General features: G+C 41.0%; 1 protein-coding gene across 4 annotated transcripts in view; it reads left to right on the top strand.

The window, feature by feature from the left end:
- The first annotated feature begins 544 nt into the window (after positions 1-544).
- unc79 (unc-79 homolog, NALCN channel complex subunit) overlaps positions 545-20659 on the top strand; it is a 77668-nt gene continuing 57553 nt past the window's right edge. Inside the window, exons 1-7 of one of the 4 annotated variants that reach the window (XM_082143383.1) lie at positions 545-773; positions 10213-10333; positions 12536-12690; positions 18547-18717; positions 18868-18963; positions 19072-19127; positions 19209-19338. In XM_082143383.1, the coding sequence (XP_081999509.1) occupies positions 752-773; positions 10213-10333; positions 12536-12690; positions 18547-18717; positions 18868-18963; positions 19072-19127; positions 19209-19338 (751 nt within the window). In that variant the 5' untranslated portion in view covers positions 545-751. Of the gene's footprint in view, positions 774-10212; positions 10334-12376; positions 12691-18546; positions 18718-18867; positions 18964-19071; positions 19128-19208; positions 19339-20659 lie in introns of those variants that run through there. The other 3 variants (XM_082143381.1, XM_082143382.1, XM_082143384.1) reach the window with 3 other exon arrangements.

Here is a 20659-nt window from a genome sequence, read left to right as displayed (position 1 = left end):
TTGATCCAGTAAATACTGATGTTTGCTGTCGTTTATGTTTCATGAGGGATGAAGGATCTTGATGTGTTCAGTGATGATCTGATCTGAGAAAATAAAACAATTCATCTTTCTTATTAAAATCCATGTTTCGTGATGAAGATTAAAAGTCAAAGAGAGAGTGTTTATTTGTGCAATTATTCATTAGCAGACGCTTTTATCCAAAGCAAATTACAAATGAGGAGAACAACAATAGATTCATCCTAAAGAGGCAAAAACACTGAACAAACAATGAAAAGTGTCAAATGGGGTCTGGAAGGGATAAACAATCCTGATTTAGTTTTTTCTAAATATATGTTTAAGATTAAGTTCTCATGGAAAAGATCTAGATCAAATAGACACCAGTTCATCCGTTTATTTTGAAGCCACTGTTGCAGCAATATCAAGCACAGAGACGATTGATTTAAAGGAATAGCCTACATGTAAAGGCGGATAGTCAATATTGATCTGCTCGCGGAAGAGTCCATTATTCAGTGTTCAGGAGAAAGCCTGTTCGGGGCTAACCCTGGACCCGTGTGTTATGATGCGTTAGTGAAGAGGGGTTTAATCATGTGCAGATGCTCACTGAGAAGCGGGTTTAATGCAGATGTTCGAGGTTGTGTGTAATGCAGATGTTCGAGGCTCTCCTGAGCTTCTTCTCAGTGGTTTCACCTGAACACCTCATCCGCTCCTGCGCGTACCCGCGTCAGATCTATGAACCCGGAGACGCGCTAACATGTCTACGAAGGCAGAGCAATGTAAGTATCATCAAGCTCGCTGTTTTCTCATATATAGATGTAATAGCAGATAATATAATGTTTTAATAAGGATGTGTGTGTGTGTGTGCGCGCGCGCGCGATGGGAGCGGCGTTGTCAAGGCAACAGTCTGAACGAGCGCGAGGGCAATGATGACGAACATATGGCTTAAATACATACAGTAAAACACGAGAGCCTCGCGATTACAGTGTCGGAGAGTGTAGATCACGCAGAAGATGCGGTGTGTTTCAGTCGAGGTCGATCAGATCATCACTGCAGTGAAGCAGAGGCTCGATCACCTGCGTGTGTTTGTTCATCTGATCACATCTGAAGTGTTATTGTGGTGAAACAGATGATGATGATGATGATGATGATGAAGATCAGCTGGTTGGTCGGGGCGCCATCTGCTTTCCTCCATCATAAACACAAGACCTGCAGACTGAGCTTAGACTCTCACTGTGATCTGGGCTCACACACATCTCAGTCTCACAGAGAAGACTCATTACTGATGGGTTAGGGTTAGATAGGGGAAGAACAAGTGCATTTACTTCTGCACATAAATCGCAATAAATTGTAACATATCTAGATATTTTGAAGTCTAGTTTGTGCAGGATGGTGATTCATCAGCCAATGTGTTATTATAGGAAATACATAGAAACATTTACTAATTTAGTTGTTATAGCACAAAATATCAAATATTTAAAGAGTGGTAACTTTTACAGAAATGTATGACTTTTGATATCATTCTTATTAATATTTATATATTTTTAAAGTGTTAATGTAAAATACTAAATCAACTATTCTATTTAAACTTAAATTTTGATAATTTAGTTGATAATGATTGAATAACCAATGAATGCAGAATCACTGTAAAAGAGTGTAAATATACACTGTAAATATACTCATGTATATTTAGACTACTCGTTGAATTTTCCATATTTTAATTGAACATATGTCATAATAGCAACACTATGTGCACATTTAACGATTTCCCTCAACGAACCTGTAGGTTTTAGTGAGAATGAAGATGTATGTACATATAATTCATGGAAATATTAAATAGCCTAATAACCCAATTAATTACAATAATAATTAGGCTAAATGTAAAAAAATAAAACGCTTGTAACATCATGACACTCAGGGCCTTCTGTGCCAATTCTGGGTGGCCCATCTTACCCCAAGGGTCTAATTTAATCTTTTTTACCTCATAATAAAACATTGATGTGTCCACAAATCCCTCATTAACAAGCAGACACACAAAAAACGTTGTTATTCAACATAATTGAAGGTCATACATCTATATATTTTTTTCCAGACACAGAATTAGATAAATTAACCTCTAAACTGTTTCGGATGACTAAATCTCACAAATGTTGATATCCAGATGAAATGACAAAATTAAGAATAGCATATTCATCAAGAGTGATGAGATGAGAGTTTGTATCATCTATTGAATGGTCAGGAGACATAATTAAGGTGGGTCATCTTACCCTTAATTTACCCTATTATATTAGCATTTACTCTATAATCTTAGCAGACATGAGGAGTATCAGTGTTTCCCCTACAATGTATTAAGCAGCAGCGCCGCTGCAAAAATCTTCACATGATCAGTAATATCACGACATTCACTTAAAAACACTGACTACGTTTACATGCTGTCAAATATCGGGTTATGGTCGGGTTAAGGTCACTATTTGGGTTTCTGAAAAATTCGGAATAACCTGTTTACATGCGTGAGTAGAGAGAGTTACTCCTGTATACATGGAATTTGTAATCAATTGGCAATATCCCGATGTAAACGGCGACGCACGGTTAGCGTCTGGACGTACGGACAACGTTAAGACGCAATGTGCGTCATTTCCGATTCTTCTTCCTGTATCCAAAGGCAACAACAACAGCAGCAGCAACACGCGGATAATGAATAGCTCGGGGCAGATAGCGATCGCCTTTGTTTGCGATTTCCTCCTCGCTCCAAAAGTGTGGTGCTGTGCTGCGTCTCGCCATGTTTACCTCTACTTCTTGTTTACTTCCGGTATACTGCACGCGGGTTTCTGTATGCGCCGTCTATACTCAAAAGACCAAGATTCCTTGCGAATAGAACATGCGCAGAACACAAATCAATGTTCCTTTTGATGGGGATATGCCGATACGCGTTTACATGACCAAATATTCGGGTTAGAAAAGGGGTACCCCAGGTATAATATCCGGGTTTTTAAAAACCGGGATATGAGCATATCCGGGTTTTTGCCGGTGTTTACATGGCCGTGCGCGACCGGGTTATTGCCTATACTGTCTATGGTTATTGCTAATATCCCGGTTTTGAACGGGTTATTGGCTGCATGTAAACGTAGTCACTGAAACATGGCGACCGGCGGCACTGCTAATGCGATGGCTCTGAATCCACTTGTTGACAAGAAAGGAGGAAAGAGCCACAAATGGAAATATTTTGATTAGGCTAATGTCACGTTGCCATAAGGGGCCGTTCACATGCAAATATTTCAAATGTGGGCGCGCGGCAAGCGCTCGTTTTCTCTGCGCGCCTCTGTTCATGGTTGCATAGCAATGACAGACGCCACGGGAGAGCGAGCAAGCCTGTGAAAAGGAGAAAGCGGTACGAACTTTTCTACGTTGAAGTCTATGGGGTCGCTGTGTCCATTTTTTTTACTGTCTATGGAAAATATGCCGTCCCGCCCCTCCATGTTCGGCGATCAGGTTTCATTCTCGCGCAGCTTGTTTAGTAACTTTACGTGCGGGTCTTTTCTGCTCCGTGTTTGCGCCGCGCTCTCCGTTCCGTGTGTGTGTGTGTGTGTGTGTGTGTGTGTGTGTGTGTGTGTCGGCGCACTGCGCTCTCTGCTCAATGTTCCGCTCCTTGTTTTTGCTGCGGGTTCTGCTCTGTGGTTCACGGCCTAAACGCTCCAATCATGTACCGATCACGCACTGGAAAAGCAAAGTCCGTTCAAATAACGTGAAATTTCTCAGTAGTAGACTTCTGTTTGCTGAGCTGGAATAGCCATGCTGGGCAACAATGGTAAAATGACCTGCTCTGATCACATGCTCTGGTAATAATAGCTTAGTATGACTGTAACGTTACTTTATTTTGATAATTAGTCAAAAAATAAATCTGTTAAATCTGAGTATGTTGCATAGAACTGAATGAAGAATAATATATTGATGTTTTATATTTTAATATAGGGCTATTTTATGTCCAATTTGTGTGGACATTTTTATTTTTTTCCCCTTTTTTGTGTGTTGTTTAATTTAATTAGTGATTCTACATTTAAATATTGATGATTACAAGTTTGGGGGAAATGCGATTAATTGTGATTAATCACAGCAAATTGTGCGTTTTTAATTATTTAATTTTTTTTAATCGATTCCCAGCCGTAATATATATATAAATTTGTATCCATTTCTATCCACAAAACTTGCCAGAAGTCATGGTTTAAGGGGTTATTAAAAAAAAAAAATCGTATTAAAAAAAAAACGGGGCATGCACCCCCGGACCCCCGCGAGTGGCTTGGTAACAACCTCCGGCACGTAACAGCACCGCTGCTGGAAAAATTTATAGGGGAAACACTAAGTATATATACAGGACTCTGGGTCTGTGAGCCGAATATGGGCTGGAGAATCTGTCCTGAGATAAAGAGATCCTGCAAACACATAAATATAAAAGTTGACTGTAATAATTCAATTCAGTTCACATTTATTTGTCTAGGGCTTTTCACAAACACATCTGAACAGAAAGTGCATGAGTCCACTTTACAGTTTACAGTGATCTGTTATCAGAAGAGACCGTCTAAGTTATGCATTTCAGAAAAGTATACAAATCATACAGTTAGCTAATAATGTATTAATTTAAAAAATATATATTAATTTAAGGCAGAAACAATGAGCTCATTGAAGTAATGAACATGTTTGTTAACAAATGATATTATAATTGTTCATATTGTAATCATTTTGTCAAAATGTAACAAAATTGTGAGCATATTATGTAAAGTTTTTGACTCATAAGCCGCGTTTCCACCGAAATTACCCGGAACAATTTGTCCCAGGAACTTTTTTCCCAGGAACTTTTTTTGCCCCAGACCGGTTGCTTTCTGCGTTTACACCGCGGTCTAAAGTACCGGGAAGGTAAACTGCGCACAGCTGCTCCTCCCAGTCTGCGACGGACATAATCAGTTGCGCCACATTTAAGTATGGAGGAGATTCAAACTGTGCTGCAGTTATGTATTGGTTTACTAACGAGGTAATCAACAAAACAAAATAGACGAGCACTGATACTAAAGCGTGTTCAGAAAGCTCGCGTATAAAATTAGACAATGTATGTTATCAGTTATTGTGAGATGCCTGGGACGAACGCGCAAAAAATTCCTCTTTCGCAAATACGCTTAAAAAAAGCCTGAACCCCGTCTATCATAAATAGTGATAGTCTTGTAAATAGTTGTTTGTTACTAACCTCAAAGCGCTATTTCAATCCTGTTATATTAAATTTGTAACATGGTTTGGAGTGCCTTGCAATAGATGACAGTGTGTAAAAATAATGACTTAATAATAAAAGCTGTGGCAGAAAAGAGACGAGCACTGATAAAGCGTGTTCAGTAAGCTCGTAATGCTAACGTTAGATATAACATTTGTATGTTATCAGCTATTGCGGACATTGACCGTGAGATGGCTGGGACGAACGCGCAGAAAGTTTCCTCTTCCACAAATACCCTTAATAAAGCCTGAAACTCGTCGCCAGTCCACCAGTTTTTTTTATTAAATTCCATATTTGCAGACAGACAACTCTTACTGCATGAAGCCACGACACGAACCGCAATAGATTTTTTAAAAAGGGAGATTAAAAATAAATAAAATGCTGCGTGGATTCATTCAACCAAAATGCGGCGTGAACACAACCAATCAGCTTGTGCAGCGCACAAGTCCCACCCCTGAGAGTTCCTGAACTTTGAAAAAGTACTACCTCATGAGCAGGGACTATCGGAGGGGGAAATTTTGACCCGGAACTTCATTTAGACCCTGGTTCCTGCGGTGTAAACACATCGAGTACCAGCCCAAAGTTCCTAGTTCCTGGGGAAAGTTCCTGCGGTGGAAACGCGGCTATAGTAACTCATAATTTAATAATAAAGCATAATTTTGTAACTGCATAATCTAAGTTAAATGCAAAAAATTATGTAATAATTTTCTCAAAATGCCATGTGCATCCTGTAAAAATCTAATTGCATAATGTAACAGGTTATTATATTTATGAATAATGTACTACATTTTGAACTCAACAAAACACTTTTTATGAAAAATGTAATAATGGAAACAAAATATACAAGAAAGCCTTTTGCATTCCTCTACAGTAGCAGGGTGGCCGCGGGTCCTTAAAAAGTCTTAAAATGTCTTAAATAAAGTTTTCCTAATAAAAGGCCTTAAAAAGTCTTAAAATGTCTTAAATTCAGATTCGATAGGTCTTAAATATTTCTGGTCACGTTACCGCTAAAATTTCTCCAGTCTGACGGACCTAATATCTGTCAAATAACCAGTGAAGCATCGAATCGCGAGAATGATTCAGATTTTATTACATAAACAGCTATTGCTAATGATAATGTAGGCTTTTTCTGGTAACGCTGTTGAGGCTCGCGCTGCTTGTCTCTGTGATAGATTTTAGGAAGAAATCAAAACAAACTCCCAGAAGAAACATACTGAGGTAAAAATTCTAAATGTTGCGTTATTTTATTTATAACATGTGATATAGTTAAGTAACATAACATGACGGGAGCTATTTTGCTGAATATTCTCACGATTGCAAATGTTACATTGATTTTAGTTCAATAAACAAGTATTAGTGACAGGCGGCGATAATACTCTCGTGTTTCGGGAGTTGGGATAGACGGAAATGTCACTTGCATAATCGGGCCAGCATTGCATCACGAGTAACTAAAGTTTACCATTTGCACGTCTTTTAAAGTTTTACCAGTTTAAACATTCACGCGATTTTAAACTATTCGATACTTGCGTGCGCTGTCTGAGAGATGTTTTTTTCTCTCTGCACACATACATAGAGTAAAGCCGCCTCACACACAGCTCACGGGTAACACAAGTTATTTTTCATGGATTTTATCGCTTTAACAGTCAAAAACATGCGAAAATTATGTCAATTTCGGTCTTGGTGAGTATCCTCTAAACACAGTCGGTTATGTCTTAAATAAGCATAAATCGCACGTGACCGTATAATGAAACAGGATCCGTGCACTAGCTCTTAAAGGGACAGCAGCCATATGTGTCTGTCATTAATTTGGTTGTCAAAACAACAAAACAGAGCTTTCATTTGAAGGAATCAGGATTAATAGCCTATGTATTTAATTTAGTCAGGACTAAAATACTACCCAGTGTTATTTTACATTTGATTACTTTATTCAGTCTCTGTAGTATTTCTGAATACTAGTGTTAGACCTAAGCAAAAACTTTTCTCTTTATTTCTCTTTACTGGTATCTTTATTCTATTGTATTTATTTGTGCTACTTTTTTCAATTTAATTCAAAGATTGAAATCAAGCTTCCTTGTGTTGTGTAAATTCTTTAGACCAAAATTACCCCATTGTAAAAATGCAATGAGTGAGCATACATTTAGGCGAGATACATGTAATAAAAAAAAAAGTCTAAACTCCCCCCTCAAATTAAATTAAGAATCACCTAAGGGGGGATTTTCCAAAATGAAATTCAGGCCCTGAGTGAATATTAAATTATTTCAATTACTTAGGTTAAATATTACATATATGCATGTAATATAATGTGCATTTCCATCACAGGTTTGGTCTTAAATTTCATTCAAAGTGGCATTAAAAAGGTCTTAAAAAGTCTTAAATTTAACTCGTTTATATCTGTAGACACCCTGAGTAGTCCATATTCTTTTCTTTCATAATGACCCACGGAAGCACAGTGCCATGTTATGTCGTTTGACAGATTTGAGTCTTTATCATGTTCCAAACCTGTTCCAGACAGAAGGTGAATCTGTCCACTCTCAGTGTAACTCTTAAAGCTGCAATATGTAATTTCTTTCGCCGCTAGGGGTCGCAAACCTCTTACAACAACAAAGGCGTAGATTGATGACGCAGTAAATGAGCGTGGAATCATGGAAGTTGTCATCGTGCCGATGGATCTAACGTTAATAATGTTTATACAATTTATGAGTGAATACTTTGTCTGTATGAGACTAGCAGTGAGCGAGATCAACATTAGAATAACACACTGATCATATTCTAACATTTCATCATGTTGAGCTGTATAACATTGATTAGTTTAATGTACATTTGCTCACCTCTACATTTGTCTCTGTCTCTACGTCTCTGTCGAGTGGAAGTTAGCCGCGGACGCTAGCTCTCGGCATCTCGTAAACGCCACGCTGATATTGATCCTCGTTCTAGTTCTCCTTTTGTCCCAAAGTCTGCTTGCCATGATCCATAATGTTTGAACGAAACAACAACAGCGTGAGCGAGCCGCTAGACGTAACGCAGTTGTCCACGTCTGTCGCCATGGTTACTATGGTAATACGAGCGGAAACCAGGGATAACGTGGATATTACGTCATTGACAGGCGACAAGTGAACAGGGAGTCAGGGACGAGCCATTATTTAAAATCGGAATTTCTCTGAAATTAGGAAATCTGTCACTCAGTGTGAGTGAACCGTATCGAAGGGGAACGTGGAATATAGATTGAGATTGAATATGAACTACAGTTATGACTCTTTCAGGATTTAAGACACGAGTCAGAATTATAACAAATTGAAGAACAATTTTACTGAAGATAGTTTGCAGTTTCATCAGCAGAAGTTCAGCTTCAAGACTCAGGGAGTTCGTAGGCCTCCCCTCTTATGGTTACAGAGATCATATCAGCTATACCCTTCGCCAAGGTCTAAGCTACGTTCTTGCGTCAGGTTGAATGATTCTGATTGGCTAAGAAATAGATAAACACATGGACAGATAGGCAGTAGCACATCTCCATAGTCTGTACGGCTGCCCCCAGGACCCTGAGTTAGGAACCAGTGGTCCTCGAGGTCACAAGACTGTGTGTCCGGGCGCCAGCATGTCGAAGAAAACAAGTCAGTCAATCTCCAATGATGCCACTTGTTCCTTAACCTGTAACCAAGAAGACTAACACACACATACCGACACACAGCTTCTTCAAGGTTGGATTTGGTCGGGCTCTAACTATACACAGGATCTCATTGTTCTGTCTCTCAAGGAGAGGACACTTTAATATAGCCTAGAACAGTAAAGTAAATGCTAAGAAATGGTCACTGAAACTATTAGTTCCAATGACCCCTGTGACCTATAGTTGTCATGGTGAGCTAGAAGAACAGATATATTCACACGTTTTACACATACAGTTTTCACACGTTGAAGACCTTTCTCAACAAAACAAGTCCATATCTCATCTCTGGAAGCCGGCCTAAATGAGCAAGCACAGTTACTGCATTCCTAGCATGGGCCAGACCCTTCAGTCACCTCTCATACCCCTTTTCCACCAAGGCAGTGCTGGTGCCGGTTCGGAGCCGGTGCCTACTCGCGAACCAGTTCTTTGTGTTTCGACAGCCAAAGAACCGGTTCTCGGCCAGGAAAATTGGTTCCAAAGCGGCACCAACTCTTTGCTGGACTAGAACCGTTCTTTTACCACGTCATGCTTACGTCGGGGGCTGGAGGCGGGGTTATTGTCGAACTTCTTCTCGAACGTAACCTCCGTCTATAGTAATCCAGACGAGCAGCACAAATGTGTTCTAAACGTCTTCTTCTGACCCCAATATAGGATCGCAAAGCCAGGAGAAACATTTGCAGAAAGACGATGTAGTCCGCCATTGTAATTGTTATGCTTGAAGTTGGCGCAAGTGTTTCTGGGAAAGCTAAGACGTATGGCAACGTACACAGTGACGTAACAACGCCGTTCGCTGGGCTCTCTAGTCAGTGGAAAAACAAACAGGTTCTGAGAAGGTTCGCAAGCTGAACCAACTTTGAACCAGCACCAGTTCCGAACCAGTTCTTTTTTGGTGGAAAAGGGGTATCAGATATTTAAAACAGACATTAGAGAATACATGAAATAACATTTCAGTAATCACACTGCTAACTTCTATAACAAAGGTGATTAATACCTTGATTATAATCACTCATTAGACATACATTGAAGCAGCAGTGGATTCCAGAATCACCCCTTCAGAAGTGTGTTGTTGATCTCTGTTCACGGTGTTCATTCGACGTCCCGAACTATCTGATGTGGAAAACAAACTTCAAATGGCAGCAAGTTAGAAAACATGTCTCGTTTCAGCTGTAACGGTGTGAAAATACAGACCTGAATGCTTCAGAAAGATGGACTGATTTACTGATTTACTGTTCAGTCAAAGCCAGTGGATTGTTGAACAATGCTGAATGTTAATTATGTGTCACTTTGCTCTTTATTTGTTTAGTTGGCTCTAAGATTCGATACTTGCAAGAGTATCACAACCGTGTGCTTCACAATATTTACCCGGTGCCATCGGGAACAGACATTGCAAACACTCTGAAATACTTTTCCCAGACGCTGCTCAGGTAAGTGCACTACACCTGAGATAGGGCAAACACACACTGCATTCGCTCTAACAGTAACGATAGGCAGAACTAGAGTCAGGGTTTCAGCCGCCACAGGGACATTCCATATGCAGGGACATCATGGCAAAAGTTATGCAAAGAAAAAACACATTGTAAACAAACTGTTCAAGAAGAGAGACAAACAACAACTTGTTTTCCAATTCAGTCAAGGAAGTCTTGACTCGAGTTTTGTTTTGTTTGTCCTTAATTTTTGTCTTTTAAATGTCAAAGCTTTTAAACTATAATATTGGCTACTACTGAATTATAGGTATACTCACGAGTTCATGTTATTTAGGCCTATGTGTAGGAGCACTTTTTCATGTTTATTGTTCACATATCAATTAAAACAATTAACTCTTTCCCCGCCAGCGTTTTTTATTTACGTGTCCAGCCGCCGCCAGTATTTTGGATAATTTTCACAAAACTTTCATGGCCTCTAGAATATTTGTGGTATGAATTTCTAAACATGCAATATATCAAAAGAAAGAACTAAACTTTTTCTTTTAAACAAAAAAACAACTTATGCAACTTCATGCAATCGTTTTTATCAACACTTGAATGTGGGTACGTTTTATTTATAAAAAACAACAACATTTTGATCAAAAAGCACAAAGACTACAATGTGCATAAGCAATGCTTTTATTGCTTATTTCTTCTTCTCCTGTGTTTTGATCTGGAGATTCTGTACTCTTTCAGAAGATGTGTAATAGCGCCCCCTACCGTATAACAGTGAAAACATGGAAAGCCGGAAAACTCTGTCAATGGCGGGGAAAGAGTTAATGAAGGAGGATGCGTTGACACTAGAAGACGTGCTCAATAATGTAGAGAAAGTTTAGCATCTGAGAACATTGTGTAGTTGCGCGTACAGTATTTGTGTGTGATTCCTGTTGTGTTTTTATCAGTGTTTGTGTGTTAAAGTATCTGTCATAAAGAGTTAATAATGAGTGTATGTCTGTGAGTATGCAGGGACTGATTTCCATAGTTTTCAGTGGGTTTAAAATGTCAAGAAGCTGTTCTTCATGTAGCATTCTGCAGTCGAACCACCTCTCATTCCCTGACAGACAGGGCCTTTAGCTTTGATCAGAGAAATAGTACACCATCCTGTTTTATGTAACGCACATCAAACTACGCTCTCCTCTCCTCTCCCTCCAAGACCATCACAGACCAAATTTCTGCAGAGGTAGAAGTTGTCAGGGGACAGCAGACACAAACACCCTCCACATCCCTCCACAAACATGACACATTGCTTTCGAAACCAGTGTATTCCTTTTCCATTACAGTTTTCCCCAGCCCTAGACTAGCTACATTTCTGTTAGAATTGAAATCCATATGCCTGTCGAACCATTATTTCTCTTCCCTGAAATGATACTGAGGCAGTATCATAATGTATTTACATACAGACATTCTTTTTGACGGTGCAATAAACATGTGTTGTGACCAGGGAGCTTTTAGTCTAACCTCACATACATGTTTATTACTGGCTGAAGCATGTTTCTGAAGTGTCATCTCTGTATCGTCCTCAAAACTAATTATTTCGAGATTGCTCTCATCTCTGACAGCCCCTCCATTGCTCAGTATTTCCCTACGGCTGACCGGCCCGCGCCGCTCGTCCTCCGGGGATTGGCCGCTCGGAGGGCGCGTTGCGTGCGCGTCAAAGGCGAAGTACGGGGCTGCCACTGAAAACATGCCATTTTTTATAGTTTTGCTCCTTGTCACCAGATACGCATGAGATGCAGTGATCGGTGCGTATTTGCCAAGCGCCCGTTTGGTGGCTGCTTGAGTTTCGATTTGAACCAAAACTAAATTTCAAGTGCAAAGATGATTCTGGCACATCCAAAAGTCTGTGGAGACACTGCATCCTATGTGGGAAATATCTGGCTTTGGTTCTTTTCTACTTACGCTGTCTCTGTAGAGCCATTTCAATGTAATGTGCTGTTTCTTTGTGTCTTTGTTGTCTCTTTTTTTCCCCTGTTCCCCTCCCTCCCCCACCCTCCCTCGGAGCAGCATCCTGTCCCGTACAGGCAGAAAGGAGAGCCAGGAAGCTTCCAATTTGGCCGTGCCCATGACCATGTGTCTTTTTCCTGTGCCATTCCCACTCACCCCATCTCTAAGACCACAAGTCAGTTCCATCAACCCTACAGTTACTCGATCCCTCCTTTACAGCGTTCTGCGGGACGCCCCGGCCGACCGGGCTGGCGCCCCCCAGCAGAGTCGGGAGGTTCAGCTCTCAGATTACCCCTCACTGGACTATCAGGGGCTCTATGCCACCCTCGTCACCTTGCTTGACCTGGTGCCCCTGCTACAGCACGGTCAGCACGGTGAGTCCACGCCGCTTCTCACCCTCAGGTGCTCCTGGCCACGTCTCTCAGAGCGAGATCCAGTTTAATCTTCAGGTGCTTCTGGCCTCGTCTCTGAGAGCGAGATCCAGTTTAATCCTCAGGTGCTCCTGGCCACATCTCTCAGAGCGAGATCCAGTTTAATCCTCAGGTGCTTCTGGCCTCTTCTCTCAGAGCGAGATCCAGTTTAATCCTCAGGTGCTTCTGGCCTCGTCTCTCAGAGCGAGATCCAGTTTAATCCTCAGATTCTCCTGGCCTCGTCTCTGAGAGCGAGATCCAGTTTAATCCTCAGGTGCTTCTGGCCTCTTCTCTCAGAGTGAGATCCAGTTTAATCCTCAGGTGCTTCTGGCCACATCTCTCAGAGCGAGATCCAGTTTAATCCTCAGGTGCTTCTGGCCTCGTCTCTCAGAGCGAGATCCAGTTTAATCCTCAGGTGCTTCTGGCCTCTTCTCTCAGAGCGAGACCCAATTTAATCCTCAGGTGCTCCTGGTCTCGTCTCTCAGAGCAAGATCCAGTTTAATCCTCAGATTCTCCTGGCCTCGTCTCTGAGAGCGAGATCCAGTTTAATCCTCAGGTGCTTCTGGCCTCGTCTCTCAGAGCAAGATCCAGTTTAATCCTCAGGTGCTCCTGGCCTCATCTCTCAGAGCGAGATCCAGTTTAATCCTCAGGTGCTTCTGGCCTCGTCTCTGAGAGTGAGATCCAGTTAATCTTCAGGTGCTCCTGGCCTCATCTCTCAGAGCGAGATCTAGATAATCCTCAGGTTCTCCTGGCCTCGTCTCTGAGAGCGAGATCCAGATAATCCTCAGGTGCTCCTGGCCTCATCTCTCAGAGCGAGATCCAGTTTAATCCTCAGTTGCTCCTGGCCTTGTCTCTGAGAGTCAGATCCAGTTTAATCCTCAAGTGCTCCTGGCCTCGTCTCTGAGAGTGAGATCCAGTTTAATCCTCAGGTGCTCCTGGCCTCGTCTCTGAGAGCGAGATCCAGTTTAATCAGGTGCTCCTGGCCTCGTCTCTGAGAGTGAGATCCAGTTTAATCCTCAGGTGCTCCTGGCCTCGTCTCTGAGAGCGAGATCCAGTTTAACGTGCGTTAATAAGATTACAACTAGATGGGCGGAGCTTTCGAGCCAAACAAATACGCTCAGCGATCTAAGAACCGGTGCCTGCTGTTAACTCTTCCTCCGCCATTGACTGAATTTCTCGTCAATCCATGTTTTACTGTTATACGGTAGGGGTCGCTGTTATGCATCTTCTGAAAGAGTGTAAGGCAAAGAATAATAAGAAGAAAGAAGAGATAAAGGCCCTGTCCCAAATGGCACACTTCATATGCACTTTCGGTCTTCTGAACTTACAATGGCTGCTGCGTGCGCGTGTCCGTTAAGTCCCAGAGACCATGGGGTGTTCCATTTGTCATTTTAGGTTTCAGGTGGGTGCTCGCGAATGTCCCCTTTGCGGTCGATATGCGCCCTCGATTCGCACTTTTGCTGAGCCTGCACTGATGCGATCTCCGCAGCAGACTTCTTCCCAACAGTCAAAGCGGCGTTACGTCAAGAAAGTGCAGACTCGTAGGAAGACCGTGAGTGCTTAGGGTGCCATTTGGGACAGGACCATAAAAGAGCTGCGTCTCATTTCGGAGGCTGCGTCCTCCGGAGGGCGCATTTAAAGGATGCACACGTCATCAATCTTATTTAAGAAAAGTAACCGTAATAAAATGTACTATTATTCCTTGTGAGGTGAAAAATACTATAATTTCTTTCTTACTTTTCAATCTAGTGGTTACTTTTCTTAAATGAGACCACCTCGATGATGTACAGGGCATCGGGAAAGTATTCACAGCGCTGAACTTTTTCCACATTTTGTTATGTTACAGCCTTATTCCAAAATGGATTAAATGCATTATTTTCCTCAAAATTCTACAAACAATAGCCCATAATGACAATGTGAAAGAAGTTTGTTGGAAATCTTTGCTAATTTATTAAAAATAAGAAACGAAATAAATCACATGTACATAAGTATTCACAGCCTTTGCCATGAGATTCAAAATTGTGCTCAGGTGCATCCTGTTTCCACTTATCATCCTAGAGGTGTTTCTACAACTTGATTTGGAGTCCACCTGTGGTAAATTCAGTTGATTGGACATGCTTTGAAAAGGCACACACCTGTCTATATAAGGTCTGACAGTTAACAGTGCATGTCAGAGCACAAATCAAGCCATGAAGTCCAAGGAATTGTCTGTAGACCTCAGAGACAGGATTGTGTCGAGGCTCAGATCTGGGGAAGGGTACAGAACAATTTCTGCAGCGTTGAAGGTCCCCATGAGCACAGTGGCCTCCATCATCCGTAAATAGAATACGTTTGGAACCACCAGGACTCTTCCTAGAGCTGAGCGATCGGGGGAGAAGGGCCTCAGTCAGGGAGGAGACCCAGAACCCGATGGTCACTCTGACAGAGCTCCAGCGTTTCTCTGTGGAGAGAGGAGAAACAAAATTCTCTGGTCTGATGAAACAAAGATTGAACTCTTTAGCATGAATGGCAAGCATCATGTCTGGAGGAAACCAGGCACCGCTCATCACCTGGACAATACCATCCCTACAGTGAAGCGTGGTGGTGTGGGGGTGTTTAATAGCAGCAGGGACTGGGAGACTAGTCAGGATCGAGGGAAAGATGAATGCAGCAATGTACAGAGACATCCTTGATGGACCTCAGACTGGGGCGATGGTTCATCTTCCAACAAGGCCAACCATGACCCTCAGCACACAGCCAAGATAACAAACGACCCTCAGCACACAGCCAAGATAACACCGGAGTGGCCATGGGATAGCCCTGTGAATGTCCTTGAGTGGCCCACCAGAGCCCAGACTTGAACCCGATTGAGCATCTCTGGAGAGATCTGAAAATGGCTGTGCACCGACACTCCCCATCCAACCTGATGGAGCTTGAGAGGTTCTGCAAAAAAGAATGGCAGAACCTGCCCAAAAACAGGTGTGCCAAGCTTGCAGCATCATACTCAAAAGACTTAAGGTTGTAATTGGTGCCAAAGGTGCTTCTTCAAAGTATTGAGCAAAGGCTGTGAATACTTATGCACATGTGATTTTATATATATATATATATATATATATATATATATATATATATATATATATATATATATTTATTTATTTATTTATTTATTTATTTATTTATAAATTTGCAAAGATTTCAAACAGACTTTCACGTTTTTATGGGGTATTGTTTGTAGAATTTTGAGGAAAATAATTAATGTAATCAATTTTAGAATAAGGCTGTAACATAACAAGATGTGGAAAAAGTCAAGCGCTGTGAATAGTAGTGATGCACCCAAATGAAAATTCTGGGCCGAAACCGAAAATTTAGGATGCACTTGGCCGAAAACCGAAAATGAAGCCGAAAATGGCTTCTTTTAAAAACGTATACTATATATATATATATATATATATATATATATATATATATATATATATATTTTTTTAATTGCTTGGATTTAATGGATCTGAAATGAAAAATCACAATATAATAATCAAACTTTTATTAAGTTACATAACAAAACATAAAATATTTTTAACAATAAATATAAATAATAATACCAAATAATATTGTTCTTCAAGTTTTATGTTCCATCAAATAAAATAGTTTTTTAAAAGTTGTGCAAAAAAAATCCACAATTTTGGAGATTTTTGCAGAACAAATGTTACATATTGCAACTTTGGTGTCCTCTCATATAGGGCTGTCACATATAGGCAAATCCACAGACAACTAAACAGGCATTAGGACGAACATAAAGAGGGCGCTTGAGACGCGCACAAGTCAGCAATTTGGACTGCCATAACATCAATGAAAAACATTACTGAAGGGTACATATTATGCACTATATTATGCAGAAATAGGCTATGTGTGTGTGTGTGTGTGTGTGTCAGAACCTGCAGTTGCTGTGTGACGCGCGTTCGCTGCGGGCGTTTCGTGACGAGCTGGACGCGCTCCGAGAGAAGGCCGTTAAAATCGATCCCCTATTTTCGTTTTCGAAACTTGTGTTGGTTGGTCCGATCGATTGTGCAATAAGTGACAGCCCTTCTGACATGCTTAATCTTTGATAGGCAGAACCATGATAACAGCTCGACCGTGAGTGAAACCTAAGCGCTTGCGCACGTATGGGAGGGGCGGGGTGACATTCATTTTCGGTTTACGTTTTCGGCTGTTTTTTTTATTTCGGCCCGAAACCGATAATGCCATTTTCGGCCGAACATTTTCGGCGGCCGAAATTTCGGTGCACCCCTAGTGAATAGTTTCCGTATGCAACCTCCAAATGTGCCTTCCGGAGGATGCAGCCTCTGAAATGAGACGGAGCAAAGCATTGCTGACGGCGCACATGTAAAATAATGCGGTCATTAAACAGCATGTAAATAATAACTCTATCCATACCATCTGTATTTTGATCATCGTTCTGAATCTGATCCGGATGAAGGCTTTGAAAAAAACACTATTTTCTCATCTTATTGTTGTTTATAAACGATGGCGGAGAAAGAGTTAAAGGCCTTTTTCACCCAAGAATCATTATTCTGTCATCATTTACTCACAGTCATGGTTTGTCATGTTTGGTTGCCAACATTCTTCAAAATATCTTCTTTTATATTACAAACCTACAGGTTTGGAACCACATTGAGAGCGAGGAAATGATGGCAGAATGATAGTTTTTCGGTGTACTGTCTGTTTAAGTTCCTCGTTTTGTTTCTCAGGAAATGAAAATAACAGTTAAACGAGTCGATGTTTCCCTAAAACATAGTTCCAGCGAACATTCGCAAATAGCTTCGCAAAGTTGTGTGTTTGGAACGACAGATCTCGACTTGCGGTTAGAAGAAGAGTTTCTTGTTTGCATGACATGTGGGCTCAATCAATCCTTATCTTGAGCCAAATAAGCAAGCTGACATCTGTACAGTACGATCTGTATCTTTTATTTAGAATACATACAAATTTAATTTATAGTTAAATTAACAAACAAATTTAGCTTTTAGTTTGTCAAGGGATTTAAAGCGTCGTTTTTGAAGAGTGTGCATGTGCGAAAGTGCTCTAGTACGTAAGAACGAGACTATGATTGAATCTGGAAATAAAGCAGAATAACTGAGAAAAATGAGAAATAGTCCTCAGATGCATGTCCGTAATTTACAGCAAAACATCTAGCGTTAATTCCATCTCAAACAGATTCATTAACAGTAGTTATTACTCCTCCATCTGCGTGACATCATTAACCGACGTGGTTATGACAACGCGGTTTCGGGAAACAGTCGTGACTAGCTAGTTGATTTCTTCAACAATACATCGTACTACGGTAGTTAGGCAGCGAGTTACGGCGTTGTACTGGAAACACCCCTGGCTAATTAATCAGCCAATATTTGACCATTTTGAGATTCTCAGCAGAAATCGGTCGTTCCATCTAGTGACATTGCCAATAAAAGCTGCTTTCAGACAGCTTGATCTCTAGTTCCTGGAGTCATATCTAAACTCAAACTCTACCATCGATTGCTTTCATTTTACAATTACAATTCCTTTTCCGATCGAAACACTGGAGTCTGAGCTTGCCGTTCTTCTCTCTCAGTCTTCTGTCAGTCAGCGCAGAGAGCTTTGACTGGATAACAACTCGTACAGTAGGAACAGCTAAAGATGTGTTTGCACCTGCTAGTGTTTCATTTTATAGACTTTAAATGCATTTTGGAGAAAACCCAAAGCTGTAAATGTCATCGTGACATCGGAGTCGAGCGTTTGTGAAGCTGCATGGATCTTGGTTTGCGGATGTGGAGGACGTGCTGCTCATTCGCTCATCTGCTTGTCTTTCAGATCTGGGGCAGGCCATATTTTACACCACAACATGCCTTCTGCCTTTCCTTAGTGATGATATTCTCAGCACTTTACCCTACACCATGATCTCCACTTTAGCCACCTTCCCTCCCTTCCTGCACAAAGACATCATAGAGTACCTGAGCACATCCTTCCTGCCCATGGCCATACGTGAGTATATATGACCGAGAGAGCTTTCTTCAGAGAAAAGTATTTGAGCTGCGTTTGAAAGACGTATTTGATTAGCAGTAAGCACCAATACATGCAACATCATGTGATACCCCTGCACTTTGAAGTGAGGAAATGCGTTGTGTGTTGCAGTGGGTTCGACTCGAAGAGAGGCCGGCGTTCCAGCGTATGTCAATCTGTCCGCCTCCTCCATGCTGATGATTGCCATGCAGTATACTTCAAACCCAGGTACATGCGCACCGATCAGCCTCAGGGCTCGCCGTCTCTATCTCAGTGCAGCGTTTCAGGACGGTCTCTGGGCTCTAATGTTGTGCATGTTCCTCTGCTTGTCTCCAGTGTACCACTGTCAGCTTCTGGAGTGTCTCATGAAATACAAGCAGGAAGTGTGGAAGGTATGATCGGTTCTTCATGTCTTTTTGGAGATTTCTCCAAAAGCACTTCCCACTGACTTAGAGATGGCTGTGTTTTTAAAGGATCTTCTGTACGTCATCTCGTACGGCCCGTCCCAAGTCAAACCTCCGGCGGTTCAGATGCTCTTCCATTACTGGCCCAACCTCAAGCCTCCAGGTGCCATCAGTGAGTACCGAGGCCTGCAGTACACAGGTGAGACGCCACACTCGCCGCAGTTCAGTTCAGTGCCGTCGAGTTTAACATCTCGGCATAATGGTTTACGTGCTCAAACCAACTCAGACAAAGCCATACGCAGGAACGTACCTGTATTGAGAATAGAGATGCACCGATATTACATTTCTCAGTCAATACCGATAGCCCATTATTCTGAATGATATCAGCTGATACCGATAATTAGTTTTTTCTTATGAAAAAAAAAAAACCTCTCCCAAATAATGCTGCAAACTATACAGGGAACTATAAACCCTCTCATTTGGTACACTGTAATATTGGTTGCAATTAACAACAGAGGTATTATATGTAATATTATAAATAATAGATATAATAATTACACCCAAATAAAAGCTTAAATGTTTGTATACAACTCAGTTGCACTTATAAGTTAGTTTTCATAAGCACTTGTCTTCATGGCAAATTCTTTCAAACATTCATATATAATTAACAGTAAATAAGCTCTTCTCTAGTGTTTTTTTTTATAGCTAACTAACAAACGGGTGACTGAGTGATAATTGTTCACAAGCTGTTTAATTGGCATCTTTCCACGGCTGAAACACTGATTGAGATAATAAATGAGACATGATACAGATTTCGGTGAGTTGTACTATATCTTTCAACATATCTTCTGGTATTCATGCATGTTTTTCTAGATATAATTTGTATTAAAGAGGAAGAAAACACTTGCGCTCCACGCTGCTGCTTGAGCTGAGGCACTACAGCGATATCACCTCACATTTAAGAGCGTCAAACGCCTTTTATTGTTTAAATTTCATGATAAAAAGGACAGAATTTGAAAGATGAAACTGTTTCTTTTCAGAAGTAACCGAGCACAGAGCTCTTTGCTCTTATTGGATGAGAGGCGCTACAAATAATGTTTGCAGATCTGGCAACCCTGGCCTGAACTACGGGTGATGCATAGGGTCAGATAAAGCCTGCTTTTATGTAGCTGTTTTTAACTGTTAAAGCCTTATTGTCACATTAACTTAATTCAACTTATAAACGCCCTAAATTCAACACGAGAGCTTTTTTTAGAGATAGCCGATAGCCAAAATAATAGCTTTTATCAGCCGAGACCGATTATTGACTATTACTTAAAATGATTCTGGGGTTTTCCTGTTGTTCAGATATCTGAACTTGGGCTGTTATCATTTTATTGTCATCAGTGTTTCATTCAGGAAATGTGAATAACTAATATTGATTAGGTCTTGATTAAGTTTTACCATTTGGCCAATAGATTAGGACTCTACGTCTCTGATACTGTACATCCGGCTCACTCGACTCTTCTCTGCGCTTCAGA

This window comes from Leuciscus leuciscus (assembly GCF_965113295.1).
Source record: "Leuciscus leuciscus genome assembly, chromosome: 17".
NCBI classification, from domain to species: Eukaryota; Metazoa; Chordata; class Actinopteri; order Cypriniformes; family Leuciscidae; genus Leuciscus; species Leuciscus leuciscus.
Note: the sequence above shows the minus strand (reverse complement) of the source record. Positions and strands in the feature narration are given on the sequence as shown.